Source organism: Saccopteryx leptura, chromosome X (assembly GCF_036850995.1).
Source record: "Saccopteryx leptura isolate mSacLep1 chromosome X, mSacLep1_pri_phased_curated, whole genome shotgun sequence".
In the NCBI taxonomy this organism is placed as follows: Eukaryota; Metazoa; Chordata; class Mammalia; order Chiroptera; family Emballonuridae; genus Saccopteryx; species Saccopteryx leptura.
Window position 1 is genome coordinate 8,704,593 of NC_089516.1, and position 24,831 is coordinate 8,729,423.

At 42.9% G+C, this 24,831-nt stretch overlaps 1 protein-coding gene across 2 annotated transcripts in view; it reads right to left on the reverse strand.

The window, feature by feature from the left end:
- Nucleotides 1-24,831, reverse strand: part of PIR (pirin) — a 98,114-nt gene that overhangs the window by 44,452 nt on the left and 28,831 nt on the right. For both annotated transcript variants that reach the window (XM_066356997.1, XM_066356998.1), the window contains exon 5: nt 23,926-24,132. In XM_066356997.1, coding sequence (XP_066213094.1) covers nt 23,926-24,132 — 207 coding nt within the window. The remainder of the gene's footprint in view (nt 1-23,925; nt 24,133-24,831) is intronic.

Here is a 24,831-nt window from a genome sequence, read left to right on the forward strand (position 1 = left end):
GGGACTGGTCGAGGAAAAGGTACCTACCTGAGAAAAGGAAAAGGAGTAAGGACCATCTGGAGACACAGAATGCATCATCTCAAAGGCCAGAGAGTGTGGAGGAGGAAGCATTCAACGCACGGAAAAGAAGAATAATGTGAGGGGGGAAAGACCTCCATGTTTGGCCACATGGAAGGCAGTGGTGACTCAGTGCACTGTTGGGGTGGATGCCAGGCTGAGAGCATTGAGGAAGTGAGGAAGTAGGGATAAAGTGTGCAGACAAATCATTATGAAGTGTGACTCTGAGAGGGAGCAGAGAACTTGGGAGTGTGGGGCCAAAGGGTTTGGTGCTTCTCATCAATTTGCATGAGATTTTAAAAACAAAGTAAGGCTATTAACCTATAATAACATCTGTTACAAAATCTCCCAGTATTTTTTCTGGCCTTTAACTTCATTGACAGCAGTTCTGATATCGGTCAGATTTATCAATCTTTTCCTTTCAATGTTTTTAAACTTAAAAAGCCTTTCCATATCCAAAGATGAAATAAAATATTTGCTTATATATTTTCCAGTTCAACATTTTAAACATTTAATTATTTGAGCTATATCAAATGTATTTTACTGTGAGGCATAAGATCATAAGCTAAATAAACTGGCTTTAAAAAAAAAACCAAAACGAATAGTAAACCAGTTGTCCCAGTTGCCTTAGTCCTCTCTTTTCCCCACTTGACAATAATCTTTATCCATATTAAGTTTGCATATACATTTGGGTCTATTTCAGGTAAGTTATATTTCTGCCAATAGCAAGGAAGAGCCTCAATGGAGAAAACTTCACTAACTAGCTCAGGGAGCCCCAACTAACAGAAGAAAATCTACTCCATAAGAAGTTCTTGTCATCATATGTAATATATTTCCCACAGGGCTTCCCATTCTCCTTATCTTCCTCCCACTACTTTCCTACTCTCAGGATCTGCTGGGCTTTGCACTGGGGAGAAAACCCATCAGCACAGACCCATTCTCTCCACCACTTACACCAGGGGTCCCCAAACTACAGCCAAGGGCCGCATGCGGCCCCCTGGGGCCATTTATCTGGGCCCCCCCCTGCACTTCCGGAAGGGGCACCTCTTTCATTGGTGGTGAGAGGAGCATAGTTCCCATTGAAATACTGGTCAGTTTGTTGATTTAAATTTACTTGTTCTTTATTTTAAATATTGTATTTGTTCCCATTTTGGTTTTTTACTTTAAAATAAGATAGGTACAGTGTGCATAGGAATTTGTTCATAGTTTTTTTTTATAGTCCGGCCCTCCAACGGTCTGAGGGACAGTGATCTGGCCCCCTGTGTAAAAAGTTTGGGGACCCCTGACTTACACCCTCACACACACTCAAGAGACTCACTACCATACCCCTTTGATCCCTGTATGAAGAACTATACCTTCCTCTTTCTCCGGGAGGCCTTAAGGTTTTGGGGAAATAAAAATTTGATTTGCCACATTCTTTATTACAAGTTTGCAACTCTCATTATTTAGAATAGGCTGATGCTCTTCAACAAAATGATATCTTCTGTCCCCAATCCAAAGCACTCTAATTTCTGAATTCTTGGTTATTTTAAAGAATTCTGACAGGGAGTGGAAGAGATTAGTTTCCATCCTCAGTGCCAAAGGTATCATGGGAAGGATTAAAACCCTGTAATCATATTTTGACATATACATGAAGTGTTACACAAAGAGAAAACAAGGAACTCTTAGGCAAAATGCCAATGGCTCTGTATAGGGTGAGAGATAGAGAGGGCCAGATAACATTTTTTTAACTTCTCTGAACCAATAATGATTGTGAAAAGTCTTGAGCATCAAACTGTCCAGCTAACCAAGAATTTTCCACATAGCCAAAGTATCCTACAGTCCAGTTTCTACAGCATCCTTTTTAAGCAGCACTTTAGTCAATAGTCTAATACCTCTCCTTTTTACCCCTTTTTTAGGGGAGGGTTAGTGAGGAGAGAAGAGCTAAAGAAGGGGGTTTCACAGTTCTAAAATTTAACCACAATGTAAATTGTGAAACTGGACTTTGATTACTTCACCCTCTGAGTCCACATTCTTGTCTGAAGTTGGCTTACAGATGTTCTAAATTTTTTAAAAATTAAAAACAGAAAGAATAAATGCTCATCGTTTGTATGACCAATCCATCCATAATCCTACAAAGGCAACAATACAATAAAACCACAAATAACCACCAAAAATGCCAACAGGGAGCCTTCCTACCCCTTATCAGCCATGCATAGGTAATGTGTTTCAAGGCTGAATCAGCAAATCTATTAATCAGTGCTAGAACATTCTTCACAGGCCTTTATAACATTTTTAATTTCTATTAGTTACATTTGGTATTTACTAAGATGTTTTTATTAGTTCATGCAAGAAAGTGCATTGAGATGAGAAACTATTTGGCAAAGATAAGATTTCATAGAGCTCTAGGGACTAATAATTTTGTGTAGATATGATTAAGGGGAAATTTATTATGGCACAGGGCTTCTCCTATGCGGTCATTTGCAGGACATTGTTACATGGTCAGGGTGCCTGCCTGTACAGCATGAAAGTACCTTTTTGGTGGAGAAGAGAGAGAGAGAAGTTCATTCTGAAACTTCCTTCGATGAAAATGAGCTACAACATTCCTAAACTAGAGAGAGAGAGAGAGAGACATACTCAACAAGTTTAAGTACAGGGGCTGACTGGTGTGATAAGGCAGGGGTAGTGTACAAATAAAATGGGGCAAAATTACAAAACCTGAGTGGGGGTCTAGGTTCCTTCCACAATGAGCTGTCTGAGCTCAGGGAAGATTTTCTGCCTGCCTGGGTTATGGCATTCTCATCTGCAAAGTAGTCGAGTTAGAGAGCTGATCTCTCACGTGCTGTTGCTGCCTGACATTCTGATTCCAACAGAAGTGCCAGAGGAAAAGGCAAGAGTAGGTGTTGGTCGGCTGGGAAAAGCATCTCATACTATCAGGAGTTTCAGACTCATGCTGCTCTAAGGATTTCATTCAGATCTTAATACCCCGTCCATTATAGCAATGTAAGAAGTAATAATGGAACATTTCCTGTCCCACTATTACATAAATGGGTCAGAGATAGCCCCCGTGTATTAAGCAAAAATGGCTCCCATGTTGTTTACTTCTTCACAGGAGGCCCAAAGCCTGCTGGAGCCCAACTCAAATTCTCACATACTGTATTGCTTTAAATATACTCCAAATTAACATATTTCTAACCATTTTTTAGCCTACCTACTTTACATGCTCTGTGAAACTGCACTCAACATCTGCTAGCCATAAATAACGAGCCCTGAAGCCATAAAAGAGCCCTTCGGAGCTCTCTGACCCAGACCTCTTCCTCACTGCTGAGCAACATCACCCCCTCTCCAATTACTCTGCCTCCCACTGGAGGGCCTTTGCCTGATACCCTTTCTGGGCGGTGGCTCCGAAGGTCTCCAGCAGTGAGGGAATTTCCTTCTCATGCAACCCCATCCAAACACCACTCAAATAAAGCTTGTTACCTCCTCTCAAGAGCCTGTCTCTAAAAAAGAAAAGAAAAAGAGAGTCTGTCTTCTTGATCAACCTCCAAATGTCCAAACTAACTACACCAATCCATTGCAATCAAGTAAGAATACTAGGAGGTTAAAAAGAACTATCAAACTCAGCCCCTGGTCAGAGGCGGATTTAACAGCGGGTGCACCGGGCGCGCGCCCTGGGGCCCGACATCTGAAGTGCCCCACAAAACCCCAACTTTACACTTCTTTCTAATGACACCAATTTTGACTTCATATGTGCAATTTTAACATTAATAGTACATAATATTTTTCACTTATTTAAAAATATGGTCAGCATGTATTTTTATTTTTCCCATCTCTCTCTTCTTTTTAAGGGGCCCAATATTTTCTTCAGCACCCAGTGCCTCAATCCGCCTCTGCCCCTGGTCTATCCATAAACAAGAAGAATCCCAGGAGGATCCCTGCTGTTCAGTAGCAGCTCTGAGAAGCTAGGTGACCAGAGCTGCTGATGGGCTAGAGACCCATGGAAGGGTCAGTACTTAGCTTCTAGCTGGGACGGGGAATGATCCACGAATCCCTGGGCAAGTCAGAAGTGGTCCGCTTCCGAGCAGAATTACAAACGGGTCAAGAAGTTCCTCCGAACCCTTCAATAGCTATCTCTCCTCTTAGGCCCTCTCCGTCTTTAAAGTTTACATGGATAAAAACGTGCTCTCAGCAGAGAGTCTGATTTATACTGAGTTATGCCAAACTGGTCAGGACCTATATGAGTTTGTGTTTGTTTATTTATTTATTTATTTATTTATTTATTTATTTATTTATTTGAGTTTGTGTTTAAAACACAAACTGGGTAGTGGCCATCTGGTTACAATGCCAGCTTTGTCACTTATTAGATGCATAACTCTGAGCAAGTTACTGATCTCGCTATGCCTCAGTTCCCTCCCTCATTAGGTTGTTTGGGAAATTGACTAGGCCTGACCTGTGGTGGTGCTGTGGATAAAGCATTGACCTGGAACACTGAGGTCGCTGGTTCAAAACCCTGGGCTTGCCTGGTCAAGGCACATACGGAGCAACTACTACAAGTTGATGCTTCCTGCCTTCTCCCCACCCCTGCCTTTCTTTCTCCCACTCTCTCTCTTTTCTCTAAAAATCAATAAATAAAATCTTTTTTAAAAAAAGAAATTGATTGGACACATTTTATGCAGCTCCTCAAAGTCTCTCAGCTCCACTAACTCCTAAGTCCTTGGCCACTTATGGAGACCCCTGGGTGCCATCACGCTCGCCATCCCTAGCTGCGCTGGCCTCTGACTGCCAGGCTCGGAGTGGCTCTGACTGCGTCTCCAGTGGTGGGAGACAGAGCAGCTGCAGAGCTCCGGGGCTTGACCTGACAGACCTACTGAGGCTCTGGATCCATCCCAGACTGGAATGAAGACCCCACTGATGTGCTTTGTGGCCTCCTCAGAGGCTGCCTCAATTCAAAAGGGCACAGAATTAGCCCTCATGGGGTACACTTTGTCCAAATAGGGTTAGAAGACATGGGATGACAGACAGATTTTTCCTCTCTCTTTTCCATTAGGAGTCTTGAGGCACAGATTTCTGAGCAGGCACTCCGACCCGGCAAGCACCTGCCTCACTTCCCTTCTCCCTCCCTCACACCACCCTGGGACTATTCAGAAGACCTGCCTTAGGCTCTGTTTTCCAGCGAATCCCAGTTAAATCAGGGGGGAAAAGAACTGCTACATGCCAGCCACTCAGGACGTCACTGCCTCGTACAGTTGTCACTAGCCTTTTGAGGGTACTGAGGACCTGAAATGTGGCCAGTGTGAACTGAGATGTGCTGGAAGTGTAAACTACACACTGGACTTCAAAGACTCGGTACCAAAAAATGCAAAGTATCTCAAAACTTTACACTGATATATGATGAAATGATATTTTTGATAATTGGGTTAAAGTCTAGTATTAGAATTAATTTCTTTTTACTTTTCTAATGGGTTGATTGAAAATTTAAAATTACATATTGCTCCCATTATACAGTATTTTTATTGGACAGCTCTGGCTTAGAATGTAGTAACTTGTAGGCCCACAAAATATGTTAGTCATTTTCATTTCCCTTTCTAAGGAGTGCTAGAGCTGCTCTATTAGTAACACCTAATGATGAAAGGGAATGTGGGAACAGAAAGGGAGACAGATAGGAAGACGTGAACAAGTATTTGTTAAGTACCCTCTCTGTCAGTAGGCACACTGTACACAATAAAAATAACTCAGACTATTCATTATTATCCCTATTTGGCAGACAAGCAAATGAAGGCTTAATAATAACTTTCTCATGGTCACAGAGATAGCACTGTTCCAAAACGAGAAATGCACCCCCATGTTTATGGCAGCACTGTTCACAATAGCGAAGATCTGGAAACAGCCCAAGTGTCCGTCAGTGGATGAGTGGATTAAAAAGCTTTGGTACATATATACAATGGAATACTACTCAGCCATAAGAAATGATGACACCAGATCATTTACAATAACATGGATGGACCTTGATAACATTATACGGAGTGAAATAAGTAAATCAGAAAATACTAAGAACTATATGAATCCATACATAGATGGGACATAAAAATGAGACTCAGAGACATGGACAAGAGTGTTATGGTAACAGGGGGTGGGATGGAGGGGTGGGGAGGGGGCGAGGAAGGAGAGAGAGGGGGTGAAGGGAGGGGAAGAGCACAAAGAAAATCAGGTAGAAGGTGATGGAAGACAACTGGACTTTGGGTGAGGGGTATGCAACATAATCAAATGTCAAAATAATCTGGAGATGTTTTCTCTGAACATATGTACCCTGATTTATCAATGTCACCACATTAAAATTAATAAATTTAAAAAAAGAAAATGCACTATAAAACAAAACAAAAAAAGTTGGACCCAGGTCTGCTCTGCTTGACTCCACAGTCCATACACTATTCAATCTATCATACTGTCAAAGGATCGACTCTCTAATGATACAATTTTGATAAACCTAACAGATTTTTCAGTTTGTGTTGGGGCTTCCTAGAACCATTTAAATCACCTACACTGGGGGGTCAACTACGCTAACCAAATCAAAAGCTGTTACTGAACACAAATCTCTCTCTCTCTCTCTCTCTCTCACCTTGGGTGAATGGAAGGGAATTCTATTGGCCATCCATGATGGTCCATGGTCCATGGTCGTTAGACATCCATGAGAACCCCTCTTGGTTTGCACTTCCTCTCATCATCCCACTTTCAAATCTATGCTCCCAACGAATGGCTCTCAGTCAAGCGTACGTAATAAATATCCTTCCAATCTATCTTTTCTTTAGATATATAGGTGTCCTTGAAAATTAGGTGCTATTGTGTGCAAAACAGCTTTCTTGTTTTAATTTATTCCACATTATTTCTTGAGATCTAATAATATAGATATAAGTAAATATAATCCACTCCTTCTTGCAGCTACATCATATTCCAGCATACATAACCACGATACTTTACTTATCCATTCCCTAAGTGCTAAAGCCCTACGTTATCTCTGACTTCTTTCTGCCACCCGTGATGCTGGGATGACTACCTGGGGAAGCTTCCTGGATATTTACGTATGATGGAATATGATGCAGTTGAGTGGAGGATTTTCTTAAGACCTGGTCTCTGGAGTTGCCACCAATACAAGTGTTTAACTTTTCAAAAAAGCAGGAATGTCTGACCGTAGAGGTAAAAGTATCCCAGAGAGAAGCAGTTAGTTTTAGTGGGAGGTGGTCTACACTGATAAACTTCTTCTCTCCTTCCCAGAGGGAGACAGTCTTTGATAAACTTCTTCTCTCCTTCCCAGAGGGAGACAGTCTTTGCTAAGTGCCAAATCCAATAAGTTGACATAACAAAATGCTGGGGAATATTGGGAGGAGCCTCTAGATCTCTCTCTAATATTCCCATGAGGCAATAGCCAGCTGCTCTCTGCCTTCTTCACTCATCCTTTGGGGTAGAGGGAAGAAGGAAGGATGGAATCCAGTTGGTGAGGATAATTCAAGGAACTGAGTGTGCTCAGCTCACAAGCTTCTGGGCTGTTCTCTCTCTCTCTCTCTCAATCCTTCCCTCTCCTTCTTCCTATCTCTTCTTCTGCCAAGAGGTAATAAGCTTGCCTGTGACAAAGATGCCTACAACTATACAGCTCTGCCTGAACATGTTTAATGAAGTGGGGGGAAGTATTAAGAAGCCTAAAAGGTCTCAGATACAAGCCATGTACTCTTACCCAGATTCTACTGGCAATAAACATTTTTGGATGCCCATCTGCCCAACTCCTCAGAGTCTACCACTCAACTCATTCTGAACTTGGAGGGGAAGAAAGGATAATTATCTTTTAGTCTTCTCCTCCACCTCAAATCCCTCCATTTGCATTCTACCCAATACTAAGTCCTCTTCTGCTTTTGTCTGGCTGATATACTCTGTCAGTTAAAGCCTATGAAAGTATTTAATCACAATCAACAGAAACTCTCAGAACTTCTGATCAGTAACAGATGGCCTCAAATCAATATCTGACACTGGGAAAATCCACCAGCCAAATCCTTGTCGTTACTCAGACACTCAAAGTCTCCAGGAAGACAAAGATGTAGGTGGGTACTGACTCCTGACTAGCACAGCTGCCTAAGCCACACTTGGAAGCTGCTGGGAAAAGAATCTGGCCATGAGGACTTAATTGGCAGAATCCTAATTGGTGATGGGGTGGGGGGTCTACAAGAAAACCCTCTGGTAGAGAAAGGGTGGAAAGGCACAAAAATCAATGGTAAAGGAAGCAAGATGGAGTAGAAAAGGTGTTGGGTTATTTTTCTTCCTCTTTTTCACAGCCCAGCTCTTCCTCCCACTCTCCTTCTTGTAATCAGGGAATAGCAGAAGGCGGTGGGGGAAGCCAGCTGACCACAGGCAGTTATTTGAAGGTGGCAGGAGAAAAGAGCTTTCCTTGTTCCGGATTTCAAAATGGTTTCTTCCAAAAGGAAGTATTTCCATTTCTCTGGTTGCTATTTGTAATTGGCCCAGAAAAGAAAAAGTTTGGTCATCGTGGTTTCCTTCCATAATGTTAAAAATGACCACTTATGTGTAAGTGAAGAGAACAAGGAGGTTTTAAGGTTTCATAAAAGAGAATTAAATTATCATTATTTTATTCTTCATGAATCTGGATGAGCTGGACCTTAATCAAATCAGGTTGGGTTTCAAATGTATAAATAAAAGGTATCCTCTGAACATGGATGACTCTCATAGATAGTGACATGAGAGCATTGTATCTTTGGAATTTTCACTGTTTTTATTTTGGTCATTTAGAGGGAAAGATAAAAGGCAGAGGAGACAGAAGTACATTTTCTCCAGGTGAAATATTATTAGTATAATGAAGATATTTCTAAAGACAAAAGGAAATTGAAAGGTTAAAACACACACACAGAGATAAATTACCTGGAAATTTTTACATGACAGATATGATAACTTTTACAATTGTCATGCTTAACACAAGGAACACGTGTTTGAATCCTCTTCAAAAGCCCTGAGTGTGATGGCGAACCTTTTTATAAAAACTGCCCACTTTTGCAGTGCTGGTCAACCTGGTCTTCCCGCCCATTAGTGGGCGTTCCAGCTTTCATGGTGGGCAGTAGCAGAACAACCAAACGACGCTGCAATTGGCCCACCATGAAAGCTGGAACGCCCACTAGTGGGCGGGAGGGACCAGGTTGACCAGCACTGCAAAAGTGGGCGGTTTTTATAAAAAGGTTTGCCATCATGGCCCTAGACATTTAGATACCTCTGTGGAGCAACAAATTATAAAACCCTCTATATGGCTCCATGCTGTCTCCTTTTCACTGTCTAGACTCTTTCTACCCATCTTTGCCAGGTCAGTTGGCTCCTTAGACGTAGGCCTGCTTTTCCTGACCCTCTAGATTGGGCTGAGCCTCCTATCTATTCTGTCTTTCCCTAAATTCACCATGTTTATTAGATTGGCGAGTAACCACAGTTTAGCAGTATCAGCAGTTGATATGTCTGTCCCTTTGACTGTGCCCTTTCCAGTCCCTGATTTCAACTTTTTCTCTCACACCTTCACAGGGTCTTGCACACAGTTGGCCCTCAGCACATGTTTGCTGAGCTCAACTGAACCATAACGGCATTGATGCTTTTTGGGGGATATCCTTGCAATTCCCTATGGCTAGTGTGGAAGTCCTTCCAGGAATGGCAAGATCTCATTTTCCTTACCTCATTTTACTAAACCAAGGAAATCTAAGTAGCTCATGGATCTGCAAAGGATGGTGAAGGATTCTCTGAGGTTTTAAGGCCACAACTTGTTCCTCCTTTAATAGAGTAATCCCTATCAATGATTTAGAGCCCATTTGATTTGAAAGTTTTAAATTCTTGTTTATCCTGCAGTATTTTTATCTGTCCACAGGAGAATTCCTAATTAAACTTCAATTAATCAGAATTATATCTGACACCAAATTTTCTCACATTTTTTATTAATTAAATTTAATGGGATGACATTGATCACACAACACAATCAACAGCTCTCACTATATTTTAGTGTGAGTTTGTTCAAATTGTTCAAAAGCTACATAATCCCAAGGATTTGTGCTTCAGTCAAATAATGTGTTTGCAGCTATCAACAGAATAGCTTTATACAGGGCCGGACTAAAGGAGGCTTACAGTTGTTGAGTACACAAAACAGTTTATTCTTGTATTATTATTTATTAAATATTGTATTATTTTCCATACAAGCAACTGCAAACCTACTTTTGCCCTTCCCTGTATATACGCCAATAGCAGTCTTGAAAATACTGCCATCTACCTCATTTATTTCCACAAAGGTTCAGCTTTTAATACAATATGAAAAAGCCTCTGAAGTTCCCTGATGCTGTCCTGTATATTTACAGTGGTTAGAGAATGTGTACGTAATGTATTCCTGGGGAAAGACCTATTACATCCCAAAAGTACAAGCCTTGACAGCCATAGAAGTGATTGCACTGATATGTAAAGATGTCATTCTTCTCTATTAAAGGTGACACCTTTGATTTTTATAGCTTTCATTATCTTTAGTCAAAATTCCTTGCTAATTTGTAATCCTGATTACTAGGGCCAACGATGTATGAATGACACAAGATGTAATTTCTGATTTAAAAATGCACCTATCCCTTCTTCATTTACTGGTAGAGGAGGGCTCGTTGACACCACTGGAATGCACTTCTTAGGTGATTAGGTCAACAGAGACATCTTGAAGGAATAAGAACATCTGGCACCCTTTGGGTACACCGAGAACGGCATTTCGGGGTGAATGGGCTGCCCTGGGCAAGAGCAAGCTTTTGTACAGCTGATCTGATCAGCTGCTGACCACTGTTTATTTGAACATTCCTGACTGCAAATGAAGTGCCAACTATGGCTGCCTACCAGAGGACAAGTCTTTAAAGTTGCTGGGTGCATTTCTTCGGTGTCCTCCTATTTACAAAAAGACCAACAAACTGAAATGTGCCTATTCTCAACATTGAATCAGAACCAGCTTTTGTACTTGTCTGTGGAATAATATGGATCATCTACTTGAACCACATGGTCTGTGTGGGCAGGGCCTATACAATGAACTGCTTCGTGAAATCCAAGATGAGACAGGACTGTACACAGCACCCCTCCCTACTTTAACCTCAAACTGTGCTACAAAAACCCTGGGAGAGAGGAATGCAGGATTATACACACAATCAAGGTCAGTCTTAGACAAACTTGGTCTTGGGTTTCCCTCCAGCCCGATATTTTGCGTCATTTCCTTTTGCCTTGTCACAACCCCATCAGATCTGGTTGCCTATGCAGCCCTTCCCCGATCACAACCCCCAGACACTTACTGCACTTCTCCTATCCAAGTCATTGCAAGATACGACCCCTCCTCCTCTCCTTTCCCTCCCTCCATCCACACAAGCAAAGCCAATTCTCCCTCTTCCAGACTAACATGCAAATTTTATATACTGCTGTTTTATCATGTCTTGTATCACGTTATACTTCTGATGTTTTCCAGTTTCTCTCCTCAGCTAGACTGTGACCTTATCTCTTTTTTTCTATTTAGACAATTAAATTTAACAGGGTGACATTGGTCAATCAGAATACATAGATTTAGAGAAAACATCTCCACATTGTTTGGACAGTCAGTTATGTTGTATACTCATCACCCAAAGTCAAATCATCTTCTCTCACCCTATATTTTGTTTCTCTTTAAGCCCCTCCCCTTCCTCCATCTCCCTCCCTCTACCCCCCTCCCCCCTCCCCTCCCCCTGGTAACCACTGCATCCCTGTCTATATCTGTCCATAAGTCTCAACTTTGTGCTCCACCTATGTATGGAATCATATAGTTTTTAGCTTTCTCTGGTTTACTTACTTCACTCAGTATAATGTTATCAAGGTTCATCCATGTTGTCATAAATGATCCGATGTCATCATTTCTTATGGCTGTGTAGTATTCCATTGTGTGTGTGTGTATGTATGTGTATATACCACATATATGTGTGTGTGTATGTGTATGTGTGTGTGTGTGTGTGTGTGTGTGTATCACATCTTCCAGTCCTCTATTGAAGGGCATTCTGGCTGTTTCCATGTCTTGGCCACCATGAACAATGCGGTGATGAACATAGGAGTGCATATGTCTTTACATACCCATGTTTTCAAGTTTTGTGGGTATATACCCAGTAGAGGGATTGCTGGGTCATATGGTAGTTCTATTCATAATTTTTTGAGGACCACCATACTTTCTCCCATATTGGTTGCACTAATTTACATTCCCACCAACAGTGAATGAGGGTTCTTCTCCACAGCCTCTCCAACACTTGCTATTACCTGTCTTGTTGATAATAGCTAATCTAACAGGGGTGAGGTGGTATCTCATTGTAGTTTTGATTTGCATTCCTTGAATAGTTAGTGATGAGCATTTTTTCGTATATCTGTTGGCCATTTGTATTTCTTCTTGGGAGAAGTGTCTGTTCATGTCCTCTTCCCATTTTTTTATTGGATTGTTTGTTTGTTGCTGAAATTTGTGAGTTCTTTTATATATTTTGGATATTAGTCCCTTATCTGAGCTGTTGTTTGAAAATATTATCTCCCATTTAGTTGGTTGCCTATTTGTTGTTTACAATTTCTTTTGCTGTACAGAAGCTTCTTAGTCTGATGTAGTCCCATTAATTTATCTTTGCCTTTACTTCCCTTGCCTTTGGAGTCAAATTCATAAAATGTTCTTTATGGCCAAGGTCCCTGAATTTAGTATCTATGTTTTCTTCTATGCAATTTATTGTTTCAGATCTTATGTTTGGTTCTCTGATCCATTTTGTATTAATTTTTGTGCAAGGAGATAAACTGTAGTCAAGTTTCATTCTTTAGCATGTGGTTTTCCAGTTTTCTCAGCACCATTTATTGAAGAGGCTTTCTTTTCTCCATTGTATGTTTTTGGCTCCCTTATCAAAGACAATTTGAGCATATGTATGTGGTTTTATTTCTGGGCTATCTATTCTGTTCCATTGGGACTGTGACCTTATCTGATGACAGTGGTTGCACCTTACTCATATTGTATTTCTAGGGCACTGTACAATGTGCACAGAGCAGGTGCCGATGGCTGGACAAATGAGGCTCATAGAGAAATGAGATACATGAATTAAATAACTGTCAGTCCAACAATCTTATGGATTATGAAGAAAGATGGCTATGTGGATATAGGCAGCTGAAAAGGCTTCATTGAAGAGAGGGGACGTAAGCTGGATGTTGGAGAATAGTGGCAAGGAAAAAGAGATGGCAAAATCAAGTCCATATTTCTATTTTTGCACTTGACAACATGCATTTCCCTCAAATGCTCTGTTTCCCCTTTGTTCTATGTCAGAGGAAGCCCAGAAGGCTCTCTGCCTTATGCTGGTATTTCCTTTCCCCTCTCTCTACACCCACCCGTTAAAATACATTTATTTAATGTCTCAAAAAGGAAATTCAACTGGAATTCATTGTGTGATTGTGAATTTCTTAGGTGGGACTTTTTTTTTTTTAGCATTCCTCATAACATCTAATTAAACATGGACCATAAAAGAAAAACAAATTGAAATTAAAACCAGAAGAAAATGAAGTTGTTATCAGAAACATAAAATTGCACTGTAAAAAATCTTGGATTGTGCCTTGGCAGGTTGGCTAGGTAGATAGAGCATCACCCGGCCTATGGATGTCCCAGGTTCAATCTGAGGTCAGGGCATACTTGAAAGGCACCCATCTGCTTCTCCCCTCTCATTCTACCCTTCCTTCTTTCCCTTTTCTCCCTCTTCCTCTCCTGCAACCAGTGGCTTGATTAGTTCGAGCCTTAGCCCTGGGAGCTGAGGATAGCTTGGTTGGTCTGAGTGTTGGCCTCAGGCACTAAAAATAGCTTGCTTGCAAACATGGCCCCAGATGAGCATAGCATCAGCCCCAAATGAGGAGCTCGTTGGGGCATATATCAGTTGGGACACATGCAAGAGTCTGTCTTACGATCTCCCCTCTTCTCACTTAAAAAATAAAAAATCTTGAATTTCTAAAATGATTGAACATATTAGTTTCTTAGAAATGTAGTTTCCATACAGAAATAATGGTCATCTAGTTTTTTAAATGTCCATTTAATGTTTAACATAACATTGAATATTACAGTATTTTTCTTAACTCTTTTCTTCTGTATTCGTACCTATTCTTATACTGAAAATCTTGATTCCTAAAAATTTAACAAATTTACTCATTCATTTGATTTAAAAACTTTTAAAATTGTAATGCTACCACTAACAACAAAAATAAACTGGCCCTGGCCAGTCGGCTCAGTGGTAGAGCATCAACCTGGCGTGTGGATGTCCCAGGTTTAATTCCCAGTCAGAGCACACAGGAGAAGCACCCATCTGCTTCTCCACCCTTCCCCCTCTGCCTTCTCTCTCTCTCTTCCCCTTCTGCAGCCATGGCTTGATTGGTTCGATGGCTTGATTAGTTTAAGGGCATTGGCCCCGGGTGCTGAGGATTGCTCTGTGGAGCCTCTGCCTCAGGCACTAAAAATAGCTCGGTTGCAAGCATGGCCCCAAATGGGCAGAGCATGAGCTCCAGATGGGGGTTGCCAGGCAGATCCTGGTTGGGGCACATGTGCGAGTCTGTCTATCTCCCCTCCCCTCACTTGGAAAACAAAATAAATAAATAAACTAACAAACAAAATAGAAACAGTCATAGATAAAGAACAGACTAACAGCTGTAGAGGGGGAAGCTGAAGGACTGGATGAAAAAGGTGAAGGGAGCCCTGGCCTGTTGGCTCAGCGGCAGAGCATCAGTTGGGCTTGTAGAAGTCCCGGGTTCGATTCCTGGCCAGGGCACACAAGAGAAGCGCCCATTTGCTTCTCCACCCTTCCCTCCTCCTTCCTCTCTACCTCTCTCTTCCCCTCCCACAGCCAAGGCTCCATTGGAGCAAAGTTAGCCTGGGCACTGAGGATGGCTCCATGGCCTCCACCTCAGGTGCTAGAATGGCTCCCGCCACAATGGAGCAACACTCCACATGGGCAGAGCATCGCCCCCTGGTGGGCATGTTGGGTGGATCCTGGTCAGGCACATGGGGGAGTCTGTCTGACTGCCTCCCCTCTTCTAACTTCAGAAAAATACAAAAAAAAAAAGGTAAAGGGATTAAGCAGAAACATACAAACAAACAAAAATCCTCAGACACATAGACAACAGCATGGTGATTACCCAAGGGGAAGGAGGGTGGGGAGGTAGAAGAAGGCAGGGGGACAGATGGTGATGGAAGGAGACTTGACTTGGGGTGGTGGACACACAATACAACATACAGTTGATGTTCTATAGCAGCAGTTCTCAACCTGTGGGTTGCAACCCCGGCGGGGGTCGAACGACCAAAACCCGCTAGCGACCCCTGTGTTTTGGTCGTTTGACCCCCGCCAGGGTCGCGACCCACAGGTTGAGAACCGCTGTTCTATAGAGTAGTACACCTGAAACGTATATAATTTTATTAACCAATGTCACCCTAATAAATTCAATTTAAAAAACTACAAAGTTCAAAATATTTGTGATATTCTTTTTGTCTTTAGACTATATCACACAAAAATGTCCAGTCAGATAGATAAAAGTGAAGTGGTTATGGGAGGGTGGAGGGGAAGGGAATAAAGAGAGACATAGATACAGTGACAGAAAAGAATTTGACTTTGGTGGTGGGCACACAATGCAATCAACAGTTCAAATGCTATGGAAGTGTTCACCTGAAAACTATGTACTCTTGTTGATCAGTGTCATCTCATTAAATTTAATTTCTTTTCTTTTCTTTTTTTTTTTTTTGTATTTTTCTGAAGCTGGAAACAGGGAGAGACAGACAGACTCCCGCATACGCCCGACCAGGATCCACCCGGCACGCCCACCAGGGGCGACGCTCTGCCACGACCAGAACCACTCTAGCGCCTGGGGCAGAGGCCAAGGAGCCATCCCCAGCGCCCGGGCCATCTTTGCTCCAATGGAGCCCTGGCTGCGGGAGGGGATGAGAGAGACAGAGAGGAAGGAGGGGGGGGTGGAGAAGCAAATGGGCACCTCTCTTGTGTGCCCTGGCCGGGAATTGAACCCGGGTCCCCCGCATGCCAGGCCGACGCTCTACCGCTGAGCCAACCGGCCAGAGCCAAAATTTAATTTCTAAAAAAAATGTTCAGAAAACTACGTTATGTTGCTGAAATCTTTACACAAATGTTAAGTTCATTTGTTTCCACTTGTTTTAATTTTAAGATTTTATTTTCCTTTTCTGATTTAATTTGACATTTTAAATACATAAGTGTTTTTACATTTTTCAAAATGGAAAATAAAAGACATACTGAGAGAAGTCTCAAGTCCATCTCCACCCAACTACTAGCCCAAATGGAATGTTTTTTAAATCTTCAGTTTTTAAGTCTATCACAGAGTACTCTGATTTATAAATAAAATAACAGCGAGGCCTTTGGAAGGGAGGACACTCTTTTCTGAGCAAATGTTGTTTTCCCTCCACTTGCTCTCGGGGACAGCTGGAGCCTCGTTATCTTGAGCTCCCTGTCACAAACCCACTGCCTCCAAAACAACGTCTGCCACTGGGGGAATATCCGTCACTCCTTTCTGAGCTAGATCCGTGAACTTGCTGGAAGACTTCAAAGGCAGAAAGAGAAAAAACTTGGTGTGCCTGTGCTACCTGTTTTTCCGATTTAATGGTTTTTTTTAAATGATACATTGAAAAGTTGTTCTGTCCAGCTTGGAAAGGAAAGAGGCCTCTTGGAGGAGGAGGCCAGCTCTCCCCAGATCACAAAGTGAACAGAAGCCAACTCAGAAAGGCAGGTGAAGGAAGAGCTGAGAATTTGGGGTGAACCGTAAAGTCAGTAAGATCTATTTAAAATGTATGACTCATATTCAAAGAACCCAAATTTCCCCCTGAAATAGAGAAACAGGTACAACGCAAACATCTTCTAAGTTTACTCTTCAGTATTCTGATTGTCAAAAACCCACTGCCGTTTGGACATCCTATAAAAGGGTTTCTCTCAAAGCTACATAAACTGTGACTTTTAAATCTAACTAGGGTAGAAGAGATACTGACAAAGTTGTATGTTGGTAATAAAGTGTTTCAAACGACACTCTGCCCTTTAAGTTTGCTAGATGAATACAAAAGCTAGAAAATGTGGTTTTCTCAGGTGTTTCTCTCTAGTTCTGGTTTAGCACAGAGTGAGTGAGTGAGTGAGCCAATGGCCTGCCACAGTCCACAGACTCTATCATCTCTATCATCTCTCCGAATCGGAGGAGACAATCACAGACTTGGTCATCAATCTTGTGCCAACCCACAACCAGCACAGGCTGCTTAGTGGGCAGGTTGCTTTTTGGCTGGGAGAGAATTGCTTGAGGGACTTGGGCTCTTTCAACGCCTGCTGGAGCTACAGCAGGGTAAAGAACTGATACATCCAGCAGGGACACGTTGAAAGCCTGTGTGTATGCAGCTTACTTGAGGTCAAGCCATGCCCTGAAAACCCACAGGAAAGATGCTAAAGCAGACAAGACGCCTGCTTTTGGATCCCAAAGAGAACCACGAGCCCGAAACCTGTTCCTCGTTGTTGTCACTGCTTAAATTTAAGAAACCCACAGGAAACAATTTGGATCTTGCAAAACAGCTTAGTATTCACACTGGAAGAAAAAAATCAATCTGGTTATTTCCCTATTTCCTAATCTCTTAAACAGTTTGTTTTATTTTAAAATATAGTTCAGCTAATGTTATGTTCTCTCAACTCTTTAGTTAGCTCATAGTAAGCTTATTGCAGCCATTCTTAATCCCTATCTTGTCTTATCTTCTTACTACTACTGTGCTCTCATTTCTCTCATTTCAGCATTCATTTCCATTTTAATGGTATCATTTATGGACCCAGAAACTATTTATTGATTGTCTCCTATGTACCAGGCACTGACTTAGGTGCTGGGGGCACCGTGGTAACAAGATCTGAGTAAGTTACAGGAGATGCCTGGCAACATTTATTGGAAAGTAAATTTTTAAACTTTTGGTTGTCATCTAATACATGGATATACAGTCTGTCCTTCCGAAGGAAGGTTCTTTTCTTACATTTGTAGGCCATACAAACACTGCACAAAGTTTTTGCAAAGAAGTAAAAACAATAGCCAATTACAGAAGACGGACTCTGCACCAGATATTGCTCTAAGTCAGGGGTCCCCAAACTACGGCCCGCGGGCCACATGCGGCCCCCTGAGGCCATTTATCCGGCCCCCGCTGCACTTCCGGAAGGGGCACCTCTTTCATTGGTGGTCAGTGACAGGAGCATAGTTCCCATTGAAATACTGGTCAGTTTGTTGATTTAAATTTACTTGTTCTTTATTTTAAATATTGTATTTGTTCCCATTTTGTTTTCTTACTTTAAAATAAGATATGTGCAGTGTGCATAAGGATTTGTTCATAGTTTTTTTATAGTCTGGCCCTCCAATGGTCTGAGGGACAGTGAACTGGCCCCCTGTGAAAAAGGTTTGGGGATCCCTGCTCTAAGTTATGTACTCATAGTAACCAATTTAATCCCGCCAGTGATCCTCTGGGTCATTTTACAGATGAGAAGCCTGAGGCCCATCAGGCTTAAGCAACTTCTGTCAAGTTAGTCAGTGGAGCAGCTGGCCTTGAACCCAGGCAGTCTGGCTCTAGATTGCCTTTTTCTGACCCCAGGGAGGCTGAGGCCTCCTTAAGGCTTGCTTCTGACATAATGGAATTTAACACAGCAGAAGGCAAGTAGAGGCGTTTGCTGGAAGAAGAATCACGTTCCAGAGAGAACTGGCAATAAATATTAGTGATTGGCTGCCTGATAAAGATGGAATGGGGTTCGAAGAATTTCATACTCTCATGAAATAAACATGTGACTTTGACCTTCCAGAAGTGACAGAAACTATGCTAAGTATCCCATCTTTATCTTTCCCCCCTTTCAGCCTTCACTTTAGATTCTGCTCTTCTGGCAGAATCTTGCTCAGAATTGGCCATGGCTTCCCAAGCGCTGAGGCACATACAAACTGAGAAACAGGGACACATCTATCTTTGGGAGTATCAAGAGGAAAGTTGAGTTGCTTGCAAAACCTAATAGCATCTTGCACAAAAATCCCTCACGTTTTTTGTGGATGCAGGAACCGAAATCCAAAGGGGTTAAATAAGATCTGTCAAGAGCCACAGAGCAGGGCCTTAACAGCTTCTATAGGCTCATAATCAAACTGGTCCTCATGTTGAGTAAGGCCGCCCCCTCCGTCTTGGATGTCATGGTCATTACACACATTACAAATAGTGGCCCCAGATCACGGCCTTGGCATCACGGGGAGCAGTTACAAATGCAGACGCTCAGGCCTCACCCAGACCTGCTGAATCAGAATGTGTGTTTAAAAAGGCACCCAGGTAATCATGAATTTTGAAGCTGGAAATGTGCTGGAATGGTCACTAACTCCACTTTCTAGATATTTTACTTGTGGGAATAGAAGTGGCTGTTGACTCTCTTGAAAGGCACATTCTCAGCCTTACCGGGTAATTTAACATAAAATTATCTTCAGTTTGTTTTATGTTACATCTAGACTTTTAAATATCCAGTCAGTCAGTCCTCTGTGAGCAGATAGTAAGGTTTCAGGTATAAAAAACTATGTTTCTTATGAAACCCAGGAAAAAATAGCCAAACAGTTCCCCCATCTTTATACTGACTCATGCTGCTATCTTTTCTTCAGAGCAGGTTAATTACCTTTCTCAAATCCCAGCAAGTCCCGGCCCTGGCCGGCTAGCTCAGTAGTAGAGCATTGGCCTGGTGTGTGGAAGTCCCAGGTTCAATTCCCAGCCAGGGCACACAGGAGAAGTGCCCATCTGCTTCTCTACTCTTCCCCCTCTCCTTTTTCTCTGTCTCTCTCCTCCCCTCCCACAGCCAAGGCTCCATTGGAGCAAAGTTGGCCCTGGGCGCTGAGGATGGCTCCATGGCCTCTGCCTCAGGCACTAGAATGGCTCCAGTTGCAATGGAGCAACACCCCAGATGGGCAGAGCATTGCCCCCTTGTGGGTTTGCCCAGTGGATCCTGGTCGGACGCATGCAGAAGTCTGTCTCTCTGCCTCCCTGTTTCACTTCAGAAAAAATAAAATCCCAGCAAGTCCCTTTAACATAGACAGCAAACATATATCTCAGCCCAGCTCCTGCCCAAGTTAACACAATGTAATAAAAACAGGAATAGTAACAGCTACTACTTATGTGGTGTGTAGAATGCTGGTTTTTTTGTTGTTGTTTTGTTTTGTGGCAGAGACAGAGAGAGAGTCAGAGAGAGGGACAGATAGGGACAAACAGACAGGAAAGGAGGGAGATGAGAAACATCAATTCTTCGTTGCGGTTCCTTAGTTGTTCATTGATTGATTTCTCATATGTGCCTTGACCGTGGGGCTACAGCAGACCGAGTAACCCCTTGCTCAAGCCAGTGACCTTGGGTCCAAGCTGGTGAGCCTTGCTCAAACCAGATGAGCCTGCACTCAAGCTGGCAACCTCGGGGTCTCAAACCTGGGTCCTTCACATCCCAGTCTGACGCTCTATCCACTGCACCACCGCTTGGTCAGGCTACAATGTTGTTTTAATAGCTTAATGTATAAAACACTCACATAATCCTCTCAGCAATACTATTTGACAGAATACTGTGCTTCAGCCTTACCAGGTAATTTAACATAAAATTATTTTCAGTTTGTTTCATGGTACATGTAGACTTTTAAATATCTTCAGAATACTGAAGCACAGAGAGGTTAAGTGGCTTGCTCAAGCCCACACAGCTACTTCATAGCAGGGATTCTAATCCATGCCATCTGTCTCCACAGTCTCTGCTGGTACTCACAGCAGCACTGTCCAACTGAGTCCAAGAGTTCCTTATTAAAATGCTTGCATAATAAAAACTGATTGTTGACTTAGGAGAATGTAATTCACTTCAAAGATTTTACTCAACAAAAATAAAAAATTAGAGGCCAGCAGCTACTAAGACATTATTTTACAAAGTTAAAATATTACCTCTGGGCCCTGGCCGGTTGGCTCAGAGGTAGAACGTCAGCCTGGCGTGTGGGGGATCTGGGTTCGATTCCCGGCCAGGGCACACAGGAGAAGCGCCCATTTGCTTCTCCACCCCCCTTCCTCTCTGTCTCTCTCTTCCCCTCCCGCAGCCAAGGCTCCATTGGAGCAAAGATGGCCCGGGCGCTGGGGATGGCTTCTTGGCCTCTGCCCCAGGCACTAGAGTGGCTCTGGTCGCGGCAGAGCGACGCCCCGGAGGGGCAGAGCGTCGCCTCTGGTGGGCGTGCCAGGTGGATCCCGGTCGGGCACATGCGGGAGTCTGTCTGACTGTCTCTCCCCGTTTCAGAAAAATACAAAATATATATATATATATATATTTATCTCTGGCCTCTTAATCTTGGTTGTGACTACAAGACTATGCAGTCTGCTGCTTAGAAGTGCTTTAAAATGTCCTTGTGCTTGTAACTGGAATCAGCTCCAACATTAAAATTGCATTGTGTTTTCTGTGAGAAGCAGTTGTGACCTCTGAGGATTCGTGATGTTGCTGGCTTTGCTTACCTATTAAATCAGCGGTCCCATTTCTCTTTTTAGCTGCAGCCAGCTTAACTCTTTTTGTAAGGGAAATCTCAAGGACCATTCCACAAAGCCTTGTGCTTTGGCTGACGTAGAAAGCAGGCAATCTCTTCACATGTCCGTAGAACACTAGAGTCCTAACACGGAGTGAAAAGCCCCATAGAAACAGAGCAAGCAGCTTTTTGGCTGCACAAACTCAGCTCGCCTAGACCTTTCTCACCAACTGCACACACAGCGACACCCTTTGCCTTACACCAGGACGACCCCATAGGATCTGCACACACAGCGACACCCTTTGCCTTACACCAGGACGACCCCATAGGATCTGCACACACAGCGACACCCTTTGCCTTACACCAGGACGACCCCATAGGATCTGCATTCCCCTCTGTGGCACTGAAGGGAAGGACGCTCTTGCCATACGGCTGAAAAGGGCGCTGCCCAATGCTTGGCAAGACAGAAACTTGTCACACAAACACAATGAAGGGTCATGTTTCCAAATGCAAAGTACATATAGAGAGCAGGCAGATAGGCGTATATGCGAAATAGGGAGTACATTTCGATTTCTTTTCCTTCAATTACTTCTGATTGCACAGAAAACACAGAGCTAAAAAATGCACATGCCTAGGCCTGGTACAGGTAAAGAACTGTGGTTATAGTGCAGGAAATATAAAACCTGGTTAAGTCCCAACCAATAATCATGAGCAACCTGTTACCGTGTGAAATGCACCCCACTGAGTGGTTGGCCAGTAGTCTCAAGCCATTGTCCCCGTGTTTGTATCAAAATAAAATGTAAATGCACATAAATTAGTATGTAACAGAGTTTGAAGTGCTTGTTGCCCATGGGGAGGGAGAATGGCAAAGTGGTTCCTAACTTCTTCATGCTCTCAACTCCAGGCGCAGGTGCGGAACTGTGGGTCAGGGCCCCTCCCGGACCCCCTTGGGTCCCTTTTAAGCATTTCTGTACTCCCTCACCACAAAATCAATGGCCATGAGTAATGATTATGGGTAAGGGAGCCGAAAAGCCAAGCTGCCTAGCCCTGGGGTGGGTTGGAACAACTCAGAGATGGACTAACAATCATTGCATTCCCATCCTCTTTGGGACTTGACCTGACATAATATCCTTCTTTGGCTCCCTGTCCTTCCCTGTCCTGGTCCCTTTTTCTGTCTCCCTAGGGGCATTTCCCTTGAAATCAGTCACACATGAATTCTCATCTTGTGTTTGCTACTGGGAAACGCTACTTAAGAGACCATTCTAAGCAGCTAACTCCGCAGCTGGCTGTTACTTTGAACTTGGCCGCCTCTGTAGCAGTTCTGATATGTAATTAACACAGTACTTACCATATCCTTTTCCTACCACAAATATGTCCATAATCTTTAGCTTCAATTGATCTTAATTGATTATAAAGGTGGGACTCTAAGCTGAAATATAGTCTTAGATGAGAAGAATGTACAGGGTCTGACATGTATGGGATAAGTATTCAAATTAAGTTAAAAAAAACTTTCTCTGATGTAGTAGTGTGCTTTCCTTACAAAGCTGGGTGTAAATAATTCAAATAAGCCTTCAGGGAGTGGAGCTGGATTTGGATTTTGTATGTTTCTTAGTTAGTCCTCTTGCAGGTCCAAGGAGTTATAAAATGGCACAATTAGCAAAAGGAAAGAAGCTCAATCTGCACACATGCTAAGATACACCTTGAAAATGGTTTTTTGACCAAAATTTTAATATGAACCTGTTTTCTTGTAATGTTTCTAACTCTCTGGGTTTGCATGTGGCAAAAAATTTTTCTGAGCCCCCTTAAGTTCCACTTATTCTTTCTTTATTTATTTTTTATTTATTTTTAAAGTGAGAGGAGGAGAGATAGTGAGACAGACTCCCACATGCACCCTTATTGGGATCCACTCAGTAACCCCCGTCTGGGGCCGATGCTCAAATCAACAAAGCTATCCTTAGCATCTGCAGCTGACAATCTTGGACCAGCGCTCAGACCAACTGAACTATCCTTAGAGCTCAGGGCCAACGCTCGAACCAATCGAGCCACTGGCTGTGGGAGAAGAAGAGGAAGAGAAGCAGATAGTAGCCTCTCCTGTGTACCCTGACCAGGAATTGAATCCGGGACATGCTTATGCCAGGCCAACACTCTATCCACTGAGCCCACTGTCCAGGGCCAAGGTCTACTTACTCTGTCAGCTCTGAAGCAAGTCCATCCATGGTACATGAATGTGATAATCCAGTGAGAACTGACAACCCAGATGGGGCCAGTCTTATATCACTGAGCAACTCAGCTGTCACAAACACAAAGTAGCATGCTTACCTTTACTCCCAGGGCTTCTCCAGAAATGACAGCAGCTGTCACACCATCTTTACTGGGTTTAGGAATTTCTTTGCTTTTCAGTTCCTGGTACTGAGGCTCCACCATCTTCTCTGAGCTCCTCAAATTAACCCATAGTTGTAAGCCATGGGCTGGCTCCTCTGAGCATGGCATCTCAGCGTGCACAATGCCCCGGCCTGCGGTCATCCACTGCAAACACCAGATCAACAACAGAGAAATGTAACCCAGACTTGAACAAGTCTGCAGGTGGGATGATTATTACATGGTAACTGAGTGAGGTACCTTACACTCGAGTACTGCTTTCACAACTGTGGGCATCATAAGGAATAAGAAAACAACAGTGACAACTGCTGGAACCTTTTCTAGTTTTTCTAGTGCATCCTATGCTTCCCTTTTGAAATAAAGCATCAGATCTGAAATTCACACAAATGGATGGGCCTCTCTTTGCTATGCCTGCATCTTTGAACACTGAGATGAGGAGATGCAGGCAAACAGTATACTGGGGAGTGATCTTGGGAGCATCTTAAGAAGTAAAAAAAGCATGATTGGGCCGAGGGAGAAGTCAGCCAGCAATGCAGGTACAACGAAGGTCTTCACCCATCCAACAGGAAGGTGTGCAGTTGGATAAACCTTCAGAATTGTCCCAAATTAAGGTGAGGTAGCCAGGCTCTTTTTTTTTTTTTTTTTTTTTTTTTTACAGAGACAGAGAGAGAGTCAGAGAAAGGAATAGATAGAGACAGACAGACAGGAAGGGAGAGAGATGAGAAGCATCAATTCTTTGTTGTGGCACCTTAGTTGTTTATAGATTGCTTTTTCATATGCGCCTTGACGGGGGCACAGCAGAGCAAGTAACCCCTTGCTCAACCCGGCAACCTTGGGCTCAAGCCA